Raw genomic sequence first — 21,514 nt, 5'->3', positions numbered from 1 at the left:
TAAACTACTCTGGGATTCAGGGAACCTAATCAGAGTCTTGAGATGAGTACCCAGGAAAATATGGGGTTCTATACCAGGAATAGATTCAGTGATTGTATGTTATTATTATTAATTTTACTTTATTTTTTAAAGAAAAATGATTTTAAATATAATGTTACATGCAATAAACATTAATATTTCAAGAAAAACAATTTTAAATATAATGTTACATGCGTGATTGTATGTTATTGAACATGGAATTATACTGCTTTGGGCCTCAGGTTGTGTATCTATGGGACACTGTTATGGGGACAAAATGAGAGAATACCTTGCCTAAGACACAAATAGCTATAGAGACTGGTCATGGGACATCTGTGAAGAGATAGGCCCCATCTGAGGGCAGTAGGGAGCGTTGGGGACTATGGCTAATTGGAGAGGGTATGCATCCTTTGTGAGCAGCTGCTATTCCACCCCAGACTGCAGTCATTCTGCGGGAATGTGGATGCAATATTGCTAGGTTTTCTCATGTTTCCAGAGAAGCTGGCAATCTGCATTTTGATACAAAATCTCCCAGGATTTAAATTATCACTCAACTTTGGCCTAAACAGGACATACGTGGTTTGTGCATGTTTGTGCATTTTGTGCTCTGTCAAAGGAAAACACCGGATGACCAGTATAATGACTTTTGAGGCTTTCCCAGCTTAGCTCCTGTGTATCTTGCCTGCCTTCACTTCTCCCCTCCTGCTCATATGTACTGAGCTCCAGGCTACCTTAGTACTGGTCCAGGTTGCTTTTCCCCCAGTGTGCCCATGTTTCTGCTGTTGTACCCGTGTCCTTACCAAACCCAAAATCTGGAAGGCCCTTGCTGCTAGTTCCCTCTTAGCAAAGATCTTACCAGCTTTAAGCAGCTTGTGGCAGGCATCTTGTTTGTCATTATATCTGCTGCAGTGTGGACTGAGCAAACATGTCTGAGATGAGCCTAGAGTGTAGGCACACAGGTAAAAGGCTGGCCTTGCCCTCCGGTAGTCAGCTCTGTTGCCATATCTGAAGGAGTGGGTGGAGGGAGATCCTGTTGCATGAAAGGCCAGAGCTGTATGGTGTACCATTCATTATAAGAGTCCCCTGTCCTTCTGTTTTTTCTGGTGTAATACTGCTAAGCCAGGCCATTTTTCTTTAAGGGAGCATTTGAGCCTCTTAAAAGGTTCCCAGAAACTTTCTATCCTTATTGGTGGTGGCATTAGTTCAGCTGTATTGAATGGGGCCTTTTCATGGCCCCTGTGTGGCCCGTCCTCTCTTTGATTCACTCAACAAGTGTTTCTTAAGTCTTTTCTCTGGACCTGGCATCATGCTACTTCTGGGGATGTACAAAATCCTAAATAGCCTCTGTTACATTGGAGCTTTACAGTACAGTAGGAGAGACAAATGTTGATCAAATATACAAATAACGGTACTATCTTGAGTCGTATAAGTGCTCTAAAGAGAAAGTGTAGTGCTTGGTGAGAGAATTTAACTAGAGATGGTGGGGGTGACAGTGTGGAGCAGAAAACACTCCCCTAATGGTCCTTGTCATGAGAACACATGGTCTAGAAAATGTGGAGCTGACTTGGTGTTTATGAAGCCAGAGATATTTCTTTGCAGTTTTCCTAAGCTCACTTTTGCAGAACGAATGCAAGTAATGGCGACAGAATCAGTAGGGCTGCTGAGGACCCTGCCAGCCAGCAGGTTACCTTGGGCAAGTTGTTTCATCCCAGATAGGAATCAGGGAGAGCAAGCCCTGCTCCAAAGGGCTCTTGGTGAGGACAGGAGGAAGATACACTTAAAGTGCCATCAATTCTGCAGGTTGCAACCCAGTCCTCAGAGTTGTTTGGTTTGGTCTTCACAGTGGATAAAAGAAACATTTATGAATTAAGAAGTTTCACTGAAAATTGATTTCAGGATTATCTTGAACAGTCAGAAAATCTGGTCCTATTGTGCATATGTTTCTGCAGGAAGCATCTCAGAAGCTGCCCCATCACATGAGGCATGTGTTTGCCTTTCAGTTTCCCTAGTCCCCACCCAGTCTGCACTAATTCATACTACATTTACATGAATAACAAGTTAGAATGTATTGGGTCCCTTTGGACTTACTTTTGTCTTGTGATTTCCAGAACCCCAGATAGCTGCTAAGGCTTCATCACAGAATGTCTTCCCATGTGACACTCACTGCTGAGGTTAGACTTGGTTTTCCAAGATAGACCTCAGAGATGGTTGGGGTGCTAGGGTTTGCAGGTGTGTGTGTGTGTGTGTGTGTGTGTGTAAATAGATTTTAGAGCGAGGATGGGAGAGAAAGAGAAAGAAGCAATCGATTGGTTGCCTCGAACACACGGTCCCTGTTGTCTGGGGGATTGAATCTACAACCTGGGCATGTGCCCTGACCGGGAATCGAACCCGCCACCTTTTGGTGTACTGGACGATGCTCCAACCTACTGAGCCTCACTGGCTAGGGCTGCAGGGTTTCTTTTTAAATTGAAATTGATTGGCATGCCCTTGTAAGAAATAATAATACCCTTTCCCTAGTTTTCCTCCATTGATAACATCTTGCAAAACTTTAAGTACCGCAAGCAGGGTATTGACATGAGACATGGGGTTTACTGTTTGAGCAAAAGCTAATTGCAGAAAGTTACTGGTGATTTCTCAGCTTGGGATACCCACTGTAGTCAAACCATCTAATCAGAGGGAGAATTGAGGAGATTTGTTCTTTTTCCCTATGGCCTCTGCTTGGGATGGAGGTTGTTCCTTCAATGTGATAGAGGCACAGTGTTCATTGTGGGGGATTCCTAAACTGAAAATGAGATTTTTCTGAGCATGGAAGGAATTGCCATCCCAAGTGAAAGTGTCAACTTTCTACTTCCGGTTTTTGCCTTTCCCTGGGTGTGAAATCAAAGTTTGTTGTATTCTGATGACATTTGGGAAAAGTGGAGGTAAATCTCATTTATGACTTGTTTGACAATAGTCCTGGTAAGATTTACCTTCCTTCCCTCTGAGCAAGAACAGTCTCCTATTGTTTCCTGCCTAACTCGGATGTGGTTTGGTCATACTTGTTTTAAGTTTCTTGGTCTTTTTTAACCTACTTTCTCCTTCCCGTAATTTGTAGATAAGTTACTGGTATTGCTTCATTTTTACCAGCAGACCTTTCACAAAACCAAACCAAAATTGAAGAGAGAGAAGCAGAGGGAAGAGCAGAGTTATTTGAAAAGTCTGTAATTTAGGGTTAAATTTAAAATACATCAGCATGGTTAGAGAAATGTCTAATTGAAATTCATCTGTGCATTAAAATAATATGGTTCCTGCTAAGGGATAATTTCTTGCTATACTTCTAATGCAGAGCAGATAGTGTGTTTCTTGTCAGGGAAATAGAGTAAGAGAACACTAATTCTGAAACTGCTAACATCTCATTATTCTTGGCAATATGAACGTATAGATTAGATTATGGGATATGCCTTATGACCTATAGGTACTTTTTTTTTTCTTCTTTAAGTAGGGACTTTTTTCATCCTGGGTTTCTGTGGGGGTCTATACGAGGAATAGATAGTTCTTGCATTCATTAATTCATTCATTCCTCATCAGAGAATCAAGGGTGCACAAAAAAAAAACACCCAAAAAAAAGAACACGACCCCTGCCCTCACTGGGCTTCCTATCCCCCATGGGATGTCTTGGAGATGCCTGCATCGCTTATGCCATCATGGGGTTTGCCAGAGAAGCTCTGGGCACTCACTGCAGAAATGAATGACTCAATGGGTGAACTGGTGATGGGCTCACAAGGGCCCTCGTGATGCTCGTAATGACTCTCAGAACAGAAATAGCCTTGGGACCTAACCCTCACATGCCACCTTCTCTTTGCTCACAGGAAGGCTTTGGGGAAGGAGTGTGAGAGTGGGTTGTTGTTGGTGCTGTTCCACATTCCACTGTAAGAGGCAGTCTAGTGGAGTGGATTCTGGAGCCAGACTCCCTGGGCTCCTCGGATGCCAGCACCTCATTGCACTAGGTCAGTGATGGTGAACCTATGACACGCGTGTCAGAGGTGACACACGAACTCATTTTTTTGGTTGATTTTTCTTTGTTAAATGGCATTTAAATATATAAAATAAACATCAAAAATATAAGTCTTTGTTTTACTATGGTTGCAAATATCAAAAAATTTCTATATGTGACACAGCACCAGAGTTAAGTTAGGATTTTTCAAAATGCTGACACGCCGAGCTCAAAAGGTTCACCATCACTGCACTAGGTGATCCCCGGGGCAAGTTAGTCTACGCCTTCCAGCTTCAGGTTCCTCACCTCTGCAGTTAGAGTAACAAACATGGATTTTTAGAGAGGATTAAATGCAGCATAAAATGCTTATTCCAAAACCTGGCACACATCAAGACATACATATTAGATGTTATCATTATCATGATCTTAGTTTCTGAGGCTGCAGTACAACCCTGTGTCCCCTACTTGGGACCTTTCTTCTTGGTATGATTAACAGAGGCACACTCAGTGCACCCTTAGGGAGGTGCCTTATGACCAGACACAAAGGCATGGAGGGCCAAGTGTAGCAACGATGACAACATGATGACAGCACTAATAGAAAATGGCCATTTAGTGGCAGTGGTCTGAGCTCTCAGTGTACCTTCAGGGCCCTCCGATTCAGCCAGCCTCATACATGATCTCTGGAAAGTGCAAATACTTAACCAATTCATGTGCATTGGCTGGCTATGAATTCAGAAAGGGGAAGAATTCGGGCAAAATAGGCTTGTTTGTCCCAAAGTGAGGATGCTAACTGTCTGTAGACATCATTTCAACCAGTTGTGATGGTCACCAGATGATTCTCCGGGGTCACTAAGGGTTGAGCTTATACCTAGAATGTTAGCTGCCTGTTCTCTGCGTGACACCCATCCTTCCTGGGAGCTGGGCCCTCTGCTGGCAGAACACTTTGCCAGGACATGGCCTGTGGAGCCGGCAGCTGAGAAAGTAATAGCAGCCTCGCTTCTCTGACCTGTGTGTTTGCAGAAGTAGCATCAGGGCCTTGGGGCTGCGTCTTCAGGGCTCTCTCCACACCAGGTTTGAGTCAGACGGCAGCAGAGCCTCCCGTGTGTTGAATGCAGCAGGCAGAATAGACCCCCGGATTGGAGTTCCCCCAAATCTTTCAGTGACCCTGACCTTACTTGTGAGCCCTGGTTAGTCAGTGCTGGTTCTGAAGGAACAGACATTCTTCTTCTTGAGAGTGTAATAGGCTTCAGGGAGACGGTTGATGGTGAACACCAAAGGGGAAAAAATAGGCTTCTATAAATCAAGGGCCTTACTTGCCACAGTTGTAAGCATTGCCGCAAAAGAATGAGAATTCATGTGTATTCTCCCTTTTTGCAGGGGCCGTTGTGGTCTATCTACAATCCCTCAATGGAATTGCAGCTCCCAGGCACCATTGTTGCCTGCAGAGGTATTGAGTGCGGCAGCTCTGGTTCACATGTAAAAGGATTTGACAGAATCCAAGAGAATCCCAGGTGCAGCACGTTCCACATATCAAGTAGGGCATCGTTGTAGATAAGAGATCTCCTACAAACAGTCGCCTCTCCCTTCCTCCTGTGCAGGAAGTGGGGCTGGACAACTAATAAAAGTCCCATAGAATAGAGGTTCACGGAGGGACAGCCTTTATTTAGAGGGGCTACAGGTGATTGGACCTGAGGGCCCAGGGATACTGCTTCCAGTTCATTGAGTCAGAGAAGGGCCAGGGGTTCTCGGATGGAATGGTCACACCCTGGAGAAGCCAACAGGGAAAAACGGAGTGGGCAGAGTGGGGTGGGGGTGGAGAAGGTTCTGTGACTCAAACTCTAGCTGGCTTTTCTGTGTCTGCCTGGAAGCATGACACGGAATGGGCCAGGGTGGCCACAGGCTGGAGAAGGGTGTGAGGTAGTGCCATGCCCCCTGCTGAATGAGTCTGCACTGAGAGTGGTCTACATTGAGCCATTGGTGACGTCTTCCAGGTTTCTGCTAAAATCGGGAAAATCCAGGATGAGGACAGAAAAATGAGGCATCCACCACTTCTGGTGTCTCTGCCCTGGGGCTTTGTCAGTTTTTATCAGCAGCCTGGCTCTTTTGGGCATTTGAGTTTTTTAACTAGACTTTGAGTACCTTGAAGCTGGGTCAGCATTATTCATTTATCTAGTCAACAAATTATTGAGCACGTACCAGGTTGTTCTAGGCACAGGAGATAGACCAGGAACAAAAACAAAGACCCCTGACCTCCCGGAGCATCTGTTGTAGTGGAGGAGATCGAGGGGAACAGTAATACTTTAGTAACAGCATATTAGCATGCGGGAGGTGCTCTAGAAAAGCGGCTGTAGTGAAGCAGAGAGAGGAGGCGCAGTGCCAGGATGCTGGGTGGGTGCAGTTCTCCCTGGGGGGCCAGGCCAGGCCTCACTGAGGAGGTGACATTTGAGCAAAGACTTGAAGGAAGTGAGGGACCACATCATGTAGATATCTGGAGGAAGAGCATTTCAGCCAGAAAGAACAGCCAGTGCAAAGACCAGGGTGTGGTGTGTTAGAGCAACAGAAAGGAGCAGAGTGTTGAGGCAGAGCAAGTAGTAGGGAGGGAATGAGGGTGCAAGGTATGTGGCACCTTGTTAGTCATTGGAGGACTTGGACGTTTTTACTGGGAGAACATCATAACTTTTGTGTCCCCAGGGCTTAGCATGGTTCCCGTAGCAGATATCGATTGTCTTGAAATAACAAATCTCATTGAGGGAATCAAGCACCTTGCCGCTGAGCCAAGGAAATGCAGTCTTGGTCAGAACCAAAGTCCTCTGCCAGGAAACTTGGTTTTGCTTTGGGTGCTTTGCCTGATAGGAGGCTGAAGGGCTGCACATGGGTCACTCCATTCACTCTTCTCTCTGGGTGCTCCTGCGATTTAACGCCAGTGGGCTGGGAGGGGAGTGGTGTGAGTCACTCATTGCCTGACTGACAGTAGACGTGGCAGGTGGGATAGACATGGCAGGTGGGTGGAACGCATCCCAGGAGATGGTTAGTGGGGTTTCCCCAGTGAGTTCTGAGGCCCTGGCTACCCCGAGGGACTGCCCATTGCCCACTCACCTCAGTGCTCATAATCTTACTTCGGGGACCTTCCTGGTAACCTCCAGCCAGGCATGGGGACAGATTCTCAAAAGCTTCATGAGCAAAGGGGGGGAAAAAAGTACGGTAATTAACTCAAACAGTATTATTCTGGGTGACACGTAAACTCTGGATGGGCCATTCCTTAGTAAGAGCAGTGCTCATCTGTTGAGCACTTGCTGTGCGCCAGGCTGGTTGGCTTGCTCCCCTTTTCTCCCTCCCACAAGGATTTTTGGAGCACCCACACATTCCCTGCCTCAGGGAATACAGGATAAACAAGGTAGATGAGGTTCCTGTTCCAACGTTCTAGTTGGAGGAAGCAATAAACAAATGTGTCAACACAGATTTAAGATTGGATCTAGGAAGAAATTGGAAACAGGTTTGGTTGGAACCACAGAAGATCCCAAATAGCCACAGTAATCTTGAGGAAGAAGAGCAGAGGCTCATAATAACCCAGAGAGGGAGGTGGTGTTACCTCACATTCTGCATGAGGAAGCCGACACCCCCCGAGGTTAGGGGATCATTCTGTTGTCACCCAGTTGCAGGGATTACAGGTGTCCAGCCCCAAATCTTCATGCCCTTTCCATTTTGTGTCCTATGTCACCATCTGCAATGATAGTCACTTCCAGTTTAGCATGAGATGTAGAGCTGTAGACCGAATGTTTTGGGTACCTGAGAGTCACCAATATTTCACAGTCCATTATCTCTTTTTAGAGAACAAGACAAGGAAATACCAAATACGTGCTTGGTATGTCATTGTTTAATGAAAGAGTACATTTTATTTTGCACAAGCGTTGAACATGCCTCTTCAGTCATAAATATCTTGCAGTTAATTAGCTCTTGATTGACTGCCCGATGTGGCATTGAGGAGAACAGAGAAGATGACCTTGAGTGGGATAGGCCAGCGGGATGAGGCTGGTCTCTTGCAGACCCAGCAACACCTCAGAGGTTGCTCTCTAGGAAGTCACAGCACTGTCTCGTGTTACCTGCTTTCTCACTAGGAGTGCTGAGCTCTAAGATTCTTTTGATTCCAGATAAATGGACATTTCTTTGGGTTATGCCTCTGCTGCTGCAATGCTCCCTGATAATTGGCCAATTCATGGAAAAGAATGCCATGCTCCTCTTGTTAATGGAAGTGGCCTGTTACCTCTTCATGTTTTCCCCCTCGCTGTGTTTTATTTTCCCCATTAAATTTGGCAGCGCTGCCCAGACGCCTCGCTGATGCGGTTGCGATTGTGCATTCTGGACACGCGCTTGGGCTTTGGTTCAGCAGCCCCACATTACTCAGGGTTTGGCATGTAGCATCCCACCCATACATCACGCTGGAGTTTATTCTGTCTGATGCGTGCTTGCTGATCACCTCATTCTGGAATGAGACGAGGCTCACTCTGCTGCAATTATCAGCCCATTTTCTTCTGAGCCAGTTACAAAGCCACGCTGCAATGCCATTGTTATGTTTGGTGTAAAACCTGGGCCACTGTGACCCCCATGACATTGGAAGCTCTGTGTATGTGAGAGAAAAACGGGAAACAGCTATACATTGTGGTTGGTCATATGATAGGTCAGAGGACCACCTAATGAGTGGTACGTAAACTGTCTCTGAGCTCTGGCTGCCTGCTCCTCTGATTAGTGTGACCTAGTGTCATGCCTTTTACACCAGTCCTTTGGGGGCTGGCCCACCTTGGGAAGCTCAGCAAGTGATTGTTGCAGGGGATGAATGAGAAGTGCAGCAGAAGGTTTGAACACAGGGCGCCTAAAGCTACACTTCCTGGGTTCTAATCCTGGCTATGCTCTCACTAGCTGGTGACCCGGGCTGACAAGTCCCATGCTCTCTGCAGCTCCTTGCCCCAATCAATTGGAGGATAAAGTGAGTCAGTATGTGCTGGGCACATTTCAGATGCTCGCTAGGTATTGCTGATCGTTGTCATTACAAAAAATAACTAGAAAGTGTGCTACCTCTTGCCACCACACAGCAGCTCTAGATGGGGGAATGCTAATTGAGGCCCACTTGATGCACGTGGAAACTGAGGCCCATAGAGGAGAAGGTAGTGAGCAGAGCAGCCAGGACTCAAATCAGGTGAGTGGGGCACCAAGCCCAGGCTCCAGCTTCCGTGTCCCTGACGATCCCATGCCGTGTGTGCTGGACACCCCACCAGTCCCAGCCCCAAGGATGGAGATTGGGAAGTTTGGCCAGTGCCCGGGAGCACTTGGGGAGTCGAGGCTGCTAACAAACCAGAAAGCCGGTGAACAGTAAGTTGGTAGGGAGTCAAGTTTAAAACAGAGAGTGTGATTGTTTTTTAAAGGTTAGCCCCTCCCCTCCATATCTTCCATCCTCGTGATCTGTTTGCCAAGGTGGAAGGTAAATGGCTATTTCAAGTGTGCCCCTTTGGGGCAGGCAGTATGCCAGGCACTTTAGCATTCAGGATCTCATTTCAGCCCCATGGCAGCACGTGATGGAGTTGCTCTTGTCCCTGTTTTACATATGAGGAAAGTGAGTCTGATTTGATCAGGGTCACTTGGCCAGTAAGCAGGTCTGAGGTCTAAGCTCAGATCTGCCCTTATGTTGGGCATATTTTTGTTAGTCAATATGGCTGCCTCTTTTCTTAGGGGAAAACCTTTCTCTTAGTTCTAATCCCTTAGCAGAGCTCTTTGAACAAAAAGATTTTCATTGCTTCCTCAGAAGGTGAGTGAGCTAAGCCTGGGAGAGCCTGGAAGGTGAGCTTCCTTCCCGTCATCATTGTGGCCACTCTTGTAGATCCAGGTCGGATTCCGGGGCCATGTCACCTGTCCTTTCCCTTTGTGCCCCCTCTAGCCACCAGTCTCTTTTTCCCTCCTTCTCAACCAAGATTCGGCCTGGTGTTCCCGCAGTCCTTTTCCTCATCACTCCCCAGCCACTGCCTTCTCCCCTTCCCACTGCACCACTGAGTAGGCACAAAGAAACCCACCCAGCACTGTCTGCCAGGTGCTGAGGCAGGAGCACCCCAACATCACTTCCCAGGCCATGTGCAGCATGAGCTCCTTCATGAACAGCTGGCTGGAGAGGCTGCCCAGCTGGCCCAGCGCCACCTCCTGATTTCCCATGTGCATGCTGCCATCTGGGGAGCTGACCAAGCACATTGTGTCCCCGGATACCGCTGCGATCACCAAGCACACCCGTTCCAGGTGACCCTGGCCTACACAAATACAGGCTGGAGCTCTGAGCTGTCCTTCCTCGTGTTCTCTTCCGTTCCCGAGTGTTCTGGTGAATTGTTAATATGCAAGACTCCATCAATCATTTCCTTCTCCGAGAAGCCCTTTTAACTGTCCCCTCCCCCACCCTCCTGCCTGGCACAGTTTCTACTCCTTCCTTTGTGCCCCAATGAACCTTTTTTGCCTAGTTTCCACCTGGGATGCACAACAGTACAGTGCCTGCTCCTGGCTGGACTGTGAGCACTGCGAAGGCATGGCCTTGGCTTCTTTGCTCTCGGCCCAGCACTTGGTGTCTAGGTAGGGCTCAGTGAGTGACTAGGTCCGTCCCCTGGTGACTGCAGTGAACCCAGCTTCCCAAGTTGTCTGATTGGCTCCGAGCTTGGATTAGGGCCGTGGTCGGCAAACTGCGGCCCCATGAGTGTGGCTCTTCCTCAAAATACCACGTGCGGGCGCGCACGTACAGTGCGATTGAAACTTCGTGGCCACACTCAAGGGGCCAAAGAGCCGCATGTGGCTCGTGAGCCGCAGTTTGCCGACCACTGTATTAGGGCATTACGACAATCTCACTTCATTGAAAATCCTTTAGGTAGCCCTAACCGGTTTGGCTCAGTGGATAGAGCGTCAGCCTGAGGACTGAAAGGTCCCAGGTTGGATTCCAGTCAAGGGCATGTACCTTGGTTGCGGGCACATCCCCAGTAGGGGGTGTGCAGGAGGCAGCCGATCGATGTTTCTCTCTCATCGATGTTTCTGACTCTCTATCCCTCTCCTTCCTCTCTGTAAAAAATCAATAAATATATATTTTTTAAAAATTTTGAAAATCCTTTAGGTAAATGTTGTTGTTTTAATTGAGGGATAATGTAAATAAAAGTGCAGTATCTCATGTGTACTGCTTGATGGCCTTGTAATATGATCACATTTGTGTGTAATTCAGGTCAAGCTAGGAAATATTTCTGTCATCGATGCAGCTCCTTCTCGGTCTGTAACCAACACTCCCCTCCCCCAGCTAATCACCATTCTAATTTTCAGAGGTGCCTTTATTGTAAAGGCATTTTAAAAAATTGTGGTGAAATACATATAACAAATACCACTTACGATGGATTAACCATTTTTAAGTATTCAGTTCAGTGGCATTTAGGTGCATGCCTTCAAGATATTCTTTACATTTAAATGGCACTGATCATACTTTCTTGGGGTAAAACAACTGAATGAAACAGAAGCAACTAGAGTAGAAAGTGAAAGTTCCCCCAACATCAGTATCATCCTCAGAAGGAACCGCTATTTTCAGTTTGTATGTCCTTCTAGACCTTGCTTGGTGTAATGTCTTGCAGATATCTATCCACACAGGAAAACATGAGATATATGTACATGTTTTACATCTATAATTTTGTTTAGAATCCTTGATTGACTGATTGTAACTAGCTTTATCACGTGCAGTCAGAGCAACTCCATCACATGCTGCCATGGGGCTGAAATGAGATCCTGAATGCAAAAATGCCTTATAGGGAGCAGACCCAGACCTTGTGGAGGACGTTCTGTTTGACATCTGGGCATCAGCTGTGCTGCCTCTCCTCATTCACTCAGACACCCGGGCCTTGCGTGCTTCCATCCTTCCTCCTGACTCCTTGCTCCTCACCCCTCCTGCTGCCCTTGCAGGACCTGCTCTCAAATCCTGCAGCACCTGAAAGGCCTTAGTTATCTCCGACCTCTGGGAAGTCACCTCAAGTATTCAACTTTTAAGCAAGGACCAAAGCCTTAGGTTGGGTGGATGAAGGCTGGTGGAAGGCATCATTAACCAGCAGGCAGGGGCAGACACTTCAGGGAGCAGGTTAGCCCTTAGGCCACCCCTGAAATCACATTGTTGGCCTTCAGCTGGCGCTGACCCCAGAAACCAGTCTAAATGCCAGCCAGAACCCAAGGCTTCCCTCCTGCACCCCCCAATTGGGCACTGGACCAATCTGTGGTCAGTAAGCAGGCCCCAGGATCTCAACGCTCCTCCCACAGCTCAGGCTCCTGGTCCCTAGGAGGTGAGCCTAAGTGAAACCCCACCTGCGGCCTCTGGGAAACAGACCTTATTTCAGAACACTCTTCTCTGAGGAACGTGTGGTGTGCTTTCTTTATGCGAAGAAAATCCCAAGCTGCCTGATTTTTTACTGATAAGTGGGCTTTGCCACTTTTGGTTAGTTTCATCACGCCGGCTTTTCCTCTGTGGGAAGTTCAGCTCCTGAGGGTGTTGGGCAACTTTTTTCTTTCCTTCCTCCCTTCTTTTTTTGTTCTCTCCTGCACTTTGGATACAGTATAGTACAGGCAGCCATGAATTCACTCAACAGCCCATCCCATCGAGGCCCTGCCCTGTTCCAGGCACCTAGTTTAGTCTTGAGAGCTCAGTGGGAGTGGGCTGGACCAGGACCCCTCCCTTGGGGGCTTTCCATCTGTAACATCGGGAATTATCCAGGGTAACGAAGAGATTCCTGGGAGGCTGGCAGCCACAAAGTCTTGAATAGAGCAGCAGGAATGATCTCGAATCTCTGCCTGTTTCACAGCCAGGTTTTGATGTTGTTAATACTAAGGGGGAGGGGGGGGGGGATCAGGTTTAAAAATTTTTTTATTTTTAAAAAATATTTTTATTGATTTCAGAGAGGAAGGGAGAGGGAAAGATAGAAACATCGATGATGAGAGAGAATCATTGATCAGCTGCCTCCTGCACGCCCCCTACTGGGGATCGAGCCCTTGACTAGAATTGAATCCGGGACCCTTCAGTCCATAGGATGACACTTTATCCACTGAGCCAAACTAGCTAGGGCAAAAAAATCAGACTTTTTAAAATATAGAAGAGAAAGAAGGAAAATAATTCCAATATCCAGATGATCCTTGTTGAATTTTTTCAAAAGTTAATATGCATGCATGATTAGAAATTTCAAACCTAATGGAAAGGTACAGAAATGAAAAATGTAAGTGCACTTGTGTGACTGGGCACACACAGTACCGCCTCCTTCTTTCCTCAAAGATGAAATCTTAATATTTTCATATTCTTAACGCAGCTTTCCAAGAAAAATTGTGTTTCCAACTGGAGCCTTTACCTGAAAGGGGCCCCACTGTATCCCTTGTTCTTGCTTTTTCATCCCAGTGCTGTTTCTGTATCAGTCCATCACGCTATGGGCAGACCGTAATTACCTAACCACTCCCCACTGATGGACATTTAGGTTATTTCCAGCAGCTTACTAGGTAGGTTACATCTTAAAGGTTTGAAATTTCCCCAGCAAACATGCCTTCCCTTCTTCCATTCCCCGATCACCGAGAAAAGCAGATCCCTTTGGAAAGTTTTAAAATTCATTTTCATAGTTGATTTTTTTTAATGTAGGCAGGGAAAGGAAGTTAACTTATCATTCTTATGTTGAATGCTTACTGTATTGACAGGCTCTGAAAGGAACTTTATGTCCATGATTTCATTTAGTAATTTTAAGTAAGAATTACTTTCCTGATGTTTTAGACCAGGAACCTGAAGGTCAGAGAGGCCCGATAGCCAAGGTGGAGTTCAGCTACAGTTTACACAGCTTGGACCAGCCCTGGGCTTTGTGCTCCGTCTTACTTCCCTTAGTTCTGTCCATTGTTCTGTGCATCTGCATCCACACAGCTCAGGGCGAGTTTTCTTCATCCACCTTTGTGAATTTCTGCTCAGAACTTCTAACTGGGTGGTGTTTTGCTCCATGTTTGGTCTTGATTTTCTGTTTCTGAAAGCTTTGGTTGTGTATGGCATGCTCTAGTTTTCACAGGGAGTAAGCGGTGATCAGAGGAAGCTGTCACTTCATCTCAGGGCCCTAACTTACTGGGTTCAGGTCCTTTATGAGAGGATGGGGGACATCTGGGGCTACATTTGATCACTTGGCATCCCACGTGGGCTCTGATGGATGCTGTCTGTCAAGCGGTGCACACTCACTCTGAATGCCCTGGGCTCTTGGTGGGTGGTGTCTGTAATTCGCTATCTGCGTTTCCTGGACACTAGAATCATGTCTCAATTGATTTGTCATTTTTGTGGATGAATAATCCTAAGTGGGTAAATAAAAATTAATGTTTGTATTTGGATGCTAATTTAGCTTTCAATTACGTTTTGTTTTGAGTGTTATTGAAATTAATTTGTGTTCCTTGAGTACATTCTACTTATTGGCAAGATACAGTGGCCCCCAGAATACAGCTGGTCGTTGTTTGGGGTAAATTCAGAAGATGGATAAACCATATCAAGATAATGGGAAAGTTTACTTGAAAACTTTTCCCTTTTTAAATGACAGAATGATGTCTGAACATCATCCAGACCCTGGAAAGAGAAAAAGACTTCCATGAGAACCCTGCCCCAAACAAATCAGGCTGTTTTCTTTTGACTTTGCCCCTTTCTAGTCCTGGTCCATTTGCAGGTAAATACTTTTTAGAGAGTACTAAATGGAACGGAGTGTGAGCTCCTGGTGAAGCACTGTTATTTTAGGAAGAGCTTGGGGGTTGGGATTGGGCAAGCTTCTATTGAAATTCTGACTCTTCTGCTCAGTAGCTGTGTGACATTGGGCAAGTCACTAAACACTTCTGAGCCTCTATTTTCTCATCTATAAAGTGGGACTGATAATCCCTATATCTCCTGGTTGTTATAAGGACTGAGATAAGCCATGTTTTCCAGAATATGGGACATGAACCACTGGTGCCACAACAGGCCTTCATTTCTCTTAGAAGCCTTCTGACTTTCTAGGAAAAAGTTCTTTGGGCTAAACTTCCTTTGGGTATGAGCTTTAATGCCTTGCTGATACCTGCTCCCCTTCTAAAAAAAGCCAAGGTTTGGCTCATTCAGTTACCTTGCTTTTCTTTTCTGTTATTTTTATAATAGCAGGTACATTGGTGTTCCATTTCCTTTAGTGATACACAGTTTCTTTTAAAACAAATTTATTTAAATAAGAGTTGATAACAATAACAATGTGCTGTAGTTAAGACAAATTGTGCAGGTGGCATGTGGGTTTGAATTCCAGTTTTTCCTCCTCCTGGCTGTGCAACCTTGGGTGGTCAGTTAACATCTCTGGCCCTCAGATTCCTTATCTGTAAAATGAGGATAACACTAGTACTGCCTCTTGGGGTTGTAAAGTTTAAATGAGGAAATATTGTCAGAGCCCTTAGAACACGTCTGACACGTACAAAATACCATCAAGTGTTCGCAGTTTTTAATGCAAATGACTGACTTTGGGAACACTGGAGATGGTGTTGGTGAAGTGCAGTTTCTGACTTAGCACCGTGGGCAGTAAATGCTAGCTGGTGTTATTGTGTTGGTTACTTAATAATGATGATGTTAATAATAGTCATAATAACAACTAGGAGGTAGCATCCGTTGCTTTGGGAATGAATTTCTTGGGGCAGAAACTCTCAGACAGCTTGATAGGTTCCAGTGAGATGCAAAGGTTCAAATCCGTCTGTTATCTCGGTTCTACTTCTCTAGGCCAAGCCCAGCATTCGGTGCTTTATTAAACCCACAGAAACACTCGAGCGGTCCCTTGAAATGAACAAGCACAAGGGCAAGCGGCGGGTGCAAAAGAGACCCAACTACAAAAACGTCGGGGAAGAAGAAGACGAGGAGAAAGGGCCCACCGAGGATGCCCAAGATGACGCCGAGAAGGCTAAAGGTACAGAGGGTGGTTCAAAAGGCATCAAGACGAGTGGGGAGAATGAAGGTGAGTGCGCCCGTGAACGCTGCCCTGCTGCCCACTGCGAGCCAGGCTGTCATTTGTGTCTGGTCCCCCCTGTGTCAGTGGGTGCTTCTCTTCATTCCTGACACCAGTGTACCTCACTCTAAACCAGTGATTTTCAACCGTTTTCATCTCATGGTACACATAAACTAATTACTAAAATTCTACAGCACACCAAAATATATATTTTGCCCATCTGACAAAAAAAGTGTAATATTTGAACACTAGACAGCTATTTGTTGTGTTGGCTGTTGTTATTTTTTTTACTTGACAATCTAAGGGGAGAGAGGTCAGTGCCCCTGATTAGTCAGGTATTGCATGTTTTAAAAATTCTTGCAGCACTCCAGTTAAAAATCGCTGCTCTAAACAACCCCGCCAGTTGAAGGTAGATTTGGTATAAGGCCTGCCCTCACTGGATGGGTAACCTGGAGCAGGGTTCTTTTTTTTTTTTTTTTTTTTTTACATTTTATTGATTTTTAGGGAGAGAAGAACGGAGAGGGAGAGAGAGATAGAAACATCAATGAGAGAGAAATATTGATCTGCTACCTCTTGCATGCCCCCTACTTGGGATTGAGCCTGCAACCCAGGCACATGCCCTGATCGGGAATTGGACCAGCGACTTCTTGGTGCATGGAATGATACTCAACCAACTGAGCCCACTGGCTGGGCAGGGTTCTGTACCCTTAATCTGTATTTCAATTTCCCCATCCGTAAAAAGAAGGTAACAAATAGCATTTACTTTTTCTACAAGAATTAAATGCGTTAATACATGTATGTAACATGCACAGAACAGTGCTTGGCCTGTGTCATAAATATTTGCTGCTACTACTATTATTACTACTGTTGTTATCATCATCATTTTTATCATTATTGCTGTTCTTGTTATTCATGATAACCTGGATTATTATTTTTGACGGAAGTCATTCTTCCTTGCACTGCAGGAAGAAAAGTGGGGAGTGTTTAATGAACTTACATGCTTTTAATAAGATTTGTTTCTTGTAATCAAATAATGAAAAATAATCCCTTGGATTCTTGCTTTAAGTTTTTTTAAAGTTCCATGTGTTTAGAGTGAGGTACACTTGTGTTTGCTCCCTATGGGCTAAATAAGCAGAATAGTTCAGTCCTCTTTTTTGCCTTTGTCAGGAATGATTCTGTTTTATTTTTCACCTCTCTCTTATAGATGTTAAGACCTTTTTAATATGGAGGGCATGGTCTGCTCTGGGATTAAGCAACTTTAAACTTTAAATTCCTTGTGTCATGGGCCGGGCACACAGCCACACAGATGGGGTCCCTGGCCACAGCCCTGAACATTCGGGGTGAAAAAGGTGATAGGGTGGAAGTGGGCTGGGGGCTCTGGTTGCTAGAACTGAACTCCCAGCACACCCCCTAGGACAGGCATGGGCTCTCTTTGGCTCTCGGCTGTGATCTGCTGGGGGTGTGAGGTCCTGGGCTAGCAGCGGCTGCTCCGAAGCCAGCTCTCTTCGGCCCATCTCCCTGGACTATGTGAGCCCCTAGTCCCAGGCGTCTGAAGCTGGGAAACAGAGTGGCTCAGTAAATCAGTGACTGGGAACTCAATTGTTTGGGGAAGTTTGCTGCAATTATGCAGCCAAAGCCCGCCCCCACCCCCACACCACTGGCCCCATTCTGATTTTCTTGGCAGCTCTCAGTGAATGCCACGATCACATTTCGATAAGTATCTCCAAAACATCTCTCTGGTGCCACCTGGCCCCCTTTTTAAGGCTTAGAGTTCCAGTATGCTTTTATTTCTGTTCAAAGTGTGTAGTAAGCATTTTGGTTTAGGAATTCTCGTTTGGCTCGGAAAATCTTTACCAACATATATCGCTTTAGAGAAGGGGCATGGGGGAGGGGCAAGCACAAGGGAAGCCATACTTGTTTGTTTATTTGGATCATTCGGATTTTTAAAAAACAACAACTCGGGAGCAAATTGTCAGCTTAAGCGCTAGATTTAGCTGTCCTGTAGCCACATCAGGGGGCAAGGGATGACTTTACCCCATTTTGTACTTTGTGTTCTCATCAATTTTGTTTTGGAAAGATGCTACCCTCTTTCATTCCAGTCCTTTTAAGGGCTGCTCTCTAACCAGGCCTGGGCTGTGACTAAACGTGGTGTGGACAGGGCAGTGTTGGCCTCAAGCACACAACCAAGTGAGTCAGCCTAGCGGCCCCATCCTCATGCACAGGGCTTCACTGGCTCTGCAGGCTGCAGTTCCAGCTTGCTGTTGCGCTGAGTTAAGGACTCCTGCACCCTGAGCCCACCTACCCCGTACAGCGGGTAAGGGGAGAATGCTCACCAGTTTCCAAAAACCTATTTTCCAGGCAGTCACTTGGCCAGGTTGTGTCAGACAGGGCCCAGGAATTTCTCCAGAGGTTTTGTTTGGCTCTCAATGATCCCCTCAGCATTTTGGTACCTTCTTATTTTCTTTTTTTTTCCTTTTTATTTTCTTGACCATGCATCTAGCTCACCATAAATAAATACGATTTCCACAGGCCCGTCCACCAAACAGACACCTATTGGACAGCAGGATTTGTATTCTGGGGCATTCGAACTACATACTTGATCTCTTAGTTATTCTCATATTTGAAGGTGCGGCTGGTGGGTGTTCTCTTCCCTCGACTGTATTTGTGTTTGGATGAAACCACACAGCTGTTAATTCCTGTGACTTGGAAGGGCATCAGGCACATGTCCTAATTCAGTTTCAAGCCAGAGGACAGTAGATGGGGGAGGTGCCTGGGAGATGGGAAACCTGACTTGCAGACTTATAGGTTTGCTGTGGGCCTTGAATGGTCTTCTCAAGCTTGAGGCCTTTCTTTCTTTCTGGAAATTATGAGTATAGAAAATATGATTCATGTGACAATTTTTGTGTTGTTGTTGTTAATCCTCACCAAAGGATATTTTCTCCATTGCTCTTCAGAGAGAGTGGAAGGGAGGGAGGGGAAGAGAGAGAGAGAGAGAGAAAGAGAGAGAGAGAGAGAGAGAGAGAAACATTGATCTGAAAGAGACACATCGACTGGTTGCCTCTTGCACACGCCCCGACCACTGGCGGGGAGTGAACCTGTGACCCTTTGGTGTGCGGGCCAGTGCTCTAACCACAGAGCAACATTGGCCAGGGGGACAACTCTTTAAATGAGGATATGTTGGTATTTTTGAGTTTGCAAGATTTAGAAATTCAACTCTGGTTGGCTTAAGCAAAAGGGGTGATTATGTTTATGTAATTGGGAGACCAGGCAGGGCTGGACCCAAGTGCAAAGATGACCGTTGGCAGCACCAGGCTCACATCCTGCCAACTTACCACCAAGTGGAGAGGGAGCTGCTTCTTCCCATTGGCTGCAGCTGAATCCTGGGGGCTGATGCCTGTTGGTGCTGATGGGCCTGGCTTGCCCACCAGTGGAAAGGGATGTTCTGTGCTGATTGGCCAGGCCTGGGTCACGTGTCTCCCTACAGTGGCTCCCTCAGTAAAAATGAGGAGTGTTCATCAGAAGAAGGGGGTTAGATGCTGGGTGAGCACAAACAGCGGACCCTCCCCTAGAAAGCCACGGTACTCAGTGTCTCATCCCCCGAGGGCCGTCTTCTCCTTCCTGTTCTGAGGTGGATAGGTGGCTTTCCCCTCCAAATGATCTCTTCTCTAGCAACCGTCTTGCATTGTCTCTGGGTCTAGGGGCTTATTGACAGCCTGGTTGTAACAGATGGGCACAGGTGACTCTTCAATAAAGAGATGCTGACACCAGTTTCCCCCTGCAGACCCTGCCATCCCCATGTTAGTGGTGAAATCTTTACTTTAAAGGGTGGCTTCAAGCACAGGAGTAAAAAGGCATGTGGTTGCAAGTCACAATTTTGCCATGACCTGATTTGAATATGGCATCAATATGTGTGCTTTTTTTTTTTTTCTATAGATGCATCACCCAAAATTCACACCTCCTCCACATTTAAGTCCAGACAAGGATGTTGTGTGAAATGAATGTGCTCCCCTGGACCCTCCACTCCTATCCCCGATTTGCAAAGAAATTTGTTCTGCCTCAGTGTGATGGGTGACTCATTCTGAAACCAAGAAAATCACAGGGCCCCTAAATTTTCAGAAGTTGAATACTGAAAGGAAGACGAGGGAGCCCTTGTCCCTGCAGCTGAAGGAGTGCTCGCTTGGACATGTGCTCATGTCTTAGCTTGCTCTGCAGTCTGAAAGGGTAGTCGTCTCTCTCCGGATTCACTTAGAGCAATAACTTTTAAACATGCCTGAGACAAGAGAATGAATCATTTGAACTTCTTGTTTGAAAAATAGGATTTGGTTTCTGTTTCTTGGCCTATGGAAAAGGGAGGCATCCATTTCACAGCCTGACCTTCGGAGCCTACCCTTGTCTTGGAATTCCAGCAAGGGCCTGGCATGCAGGTGACAGCATTGCTTTGAACTTGCCAGATCAGCTGGGACTTGAGGGGTGCCTGGGAGCTTGCAGCCCCAACTTGCTTTTTTTTTTTTAAGTCTCTCCTGACATGAAGTGGAGCCTGGCCTCATTTCTGACTCCTCTTGTAAAGCCAGAGTCAACCCCAGACCCAGCAGTTTTCTGATTGGGATGAGCCAGGGACTAGCTGTCAGGAGTTTAGGGTATGAGTCCAGACCTGCGGGTCTGTTCCTGAGTAGCTGTGTGAACCTAGGAAAGTTATCACTCTTTCTGTGCTTCTCTATCAATAGAGGGGGCTTCATAATGTCCTGTCCTCAGGGTATCAGAAATGAGACCATCAGTGCCTCAGCATTTAGCACGGGACACATGAGCACTGAATAGGAGGAACCCTGGCCAAGGTGGAGAGTAGAGTGAGGAGCTTGGAAGTGGTACTTGAGATGTAAGGGGGGACTTTGTTTGTGTGCACCTGGCAAGTTTCTGGAGGGCCTGTTTCCCTGTTAATTTCTATAAGGAATAGCGAGATGTCTGTGTGTGTGTGTGTGTGTGTGTGTGTGTGTCTAGAGCAGTGGTTCTCAACCTGTGGGTCACAACCCCTTCGGTCGGGTTGTTCTAAGACCATCCTGCATATCAGATATTTACATTACGATTCATAACAGTAGCAACATTACAGTTATGAAGTAGCAACGAAAATAATTTTATGGTTGGGTCACAACATGAGGAACTGTATTTAAAGGGCCAGAAGGTTGAGAACCACTGGTCTAGAGGGAGGAGAAGGATTGGTAGGCTGGACACTGTTGTAGAGAGCAGATGGGAGTGCGCACTTCTCCAATGGGCTTAATTAGTATAAGGAGAAAGATTGGAGGTCAGTTTAGACAAATCCTCTGAAAAGCAACTTCCCAGAAAAACATTCTGAATTCAATCTCATGCTACTCAGGAAAATATTAAAAAACAACAAAACAAGAAAAGGGGAGCCCTGAATACTCTGCACATACACACCCTGTTGTTGCCAGTTCCTCTTTGCCTCTTGAAATTCTGCTCTAAAGCCAGCCAGTAGCATGCCCTGCTTCCCTTATATCCTAGGTAACCAGCAAGAGCATCT

At 46.1% G+C, this 21,514-nt stretch overlaps 1 protein-coding gene across 3 annotated transcripts in view; it reads left to right on the top strand.

Moving 5' to 3' along the window:
- CLEC16A (C-type lectin domain containing 16A) overlaps positions 1 to 21,514 on the top strand; it is a 227,042-nt gene that overhangs the window by 38,181 nt on the left and 167,347 nt on the right. For 2 of the 3 annotated variants that reach the window (XM_070412975.1, XM_070412977.1), the window contains exon 10: positions 15,759 to 15,990. In XM_070412975.1, the coding sequence (XP_070269076.1) occupies positions 15,759 to 15,990 (232 nt within the window). The remainder of the gene's footprint in view (positions 1 to 15,758; positions 15,991 to 21,514) is intronic. The other variant, XM_070412976.1, reaches the window with a different exon arrangement.

The sequence above is a fragment of the Myotis yumanensis genome, unplaced genomic scaffold, assembly GCF_028538775.1.
Source record: "Myotis yumanensis isolate MYYU_CA2020_CCGP unplaced genomic scaffold, mMyoYum1.0.hap1 SCAF_4, whole genome shotgun sequence".
Taxonomy (NCBI): domain Eukaryota; kingdom Metazoa; phylum Chordata; class Mammalia; order Chiroptera; family Vespertilionidae; genus Myotis; species Myotis yumanensis.
Note: the sequence above shows the minus strand (reverse complement) of the source record. Positions and strands in the feature narration are given on the sequence as shown.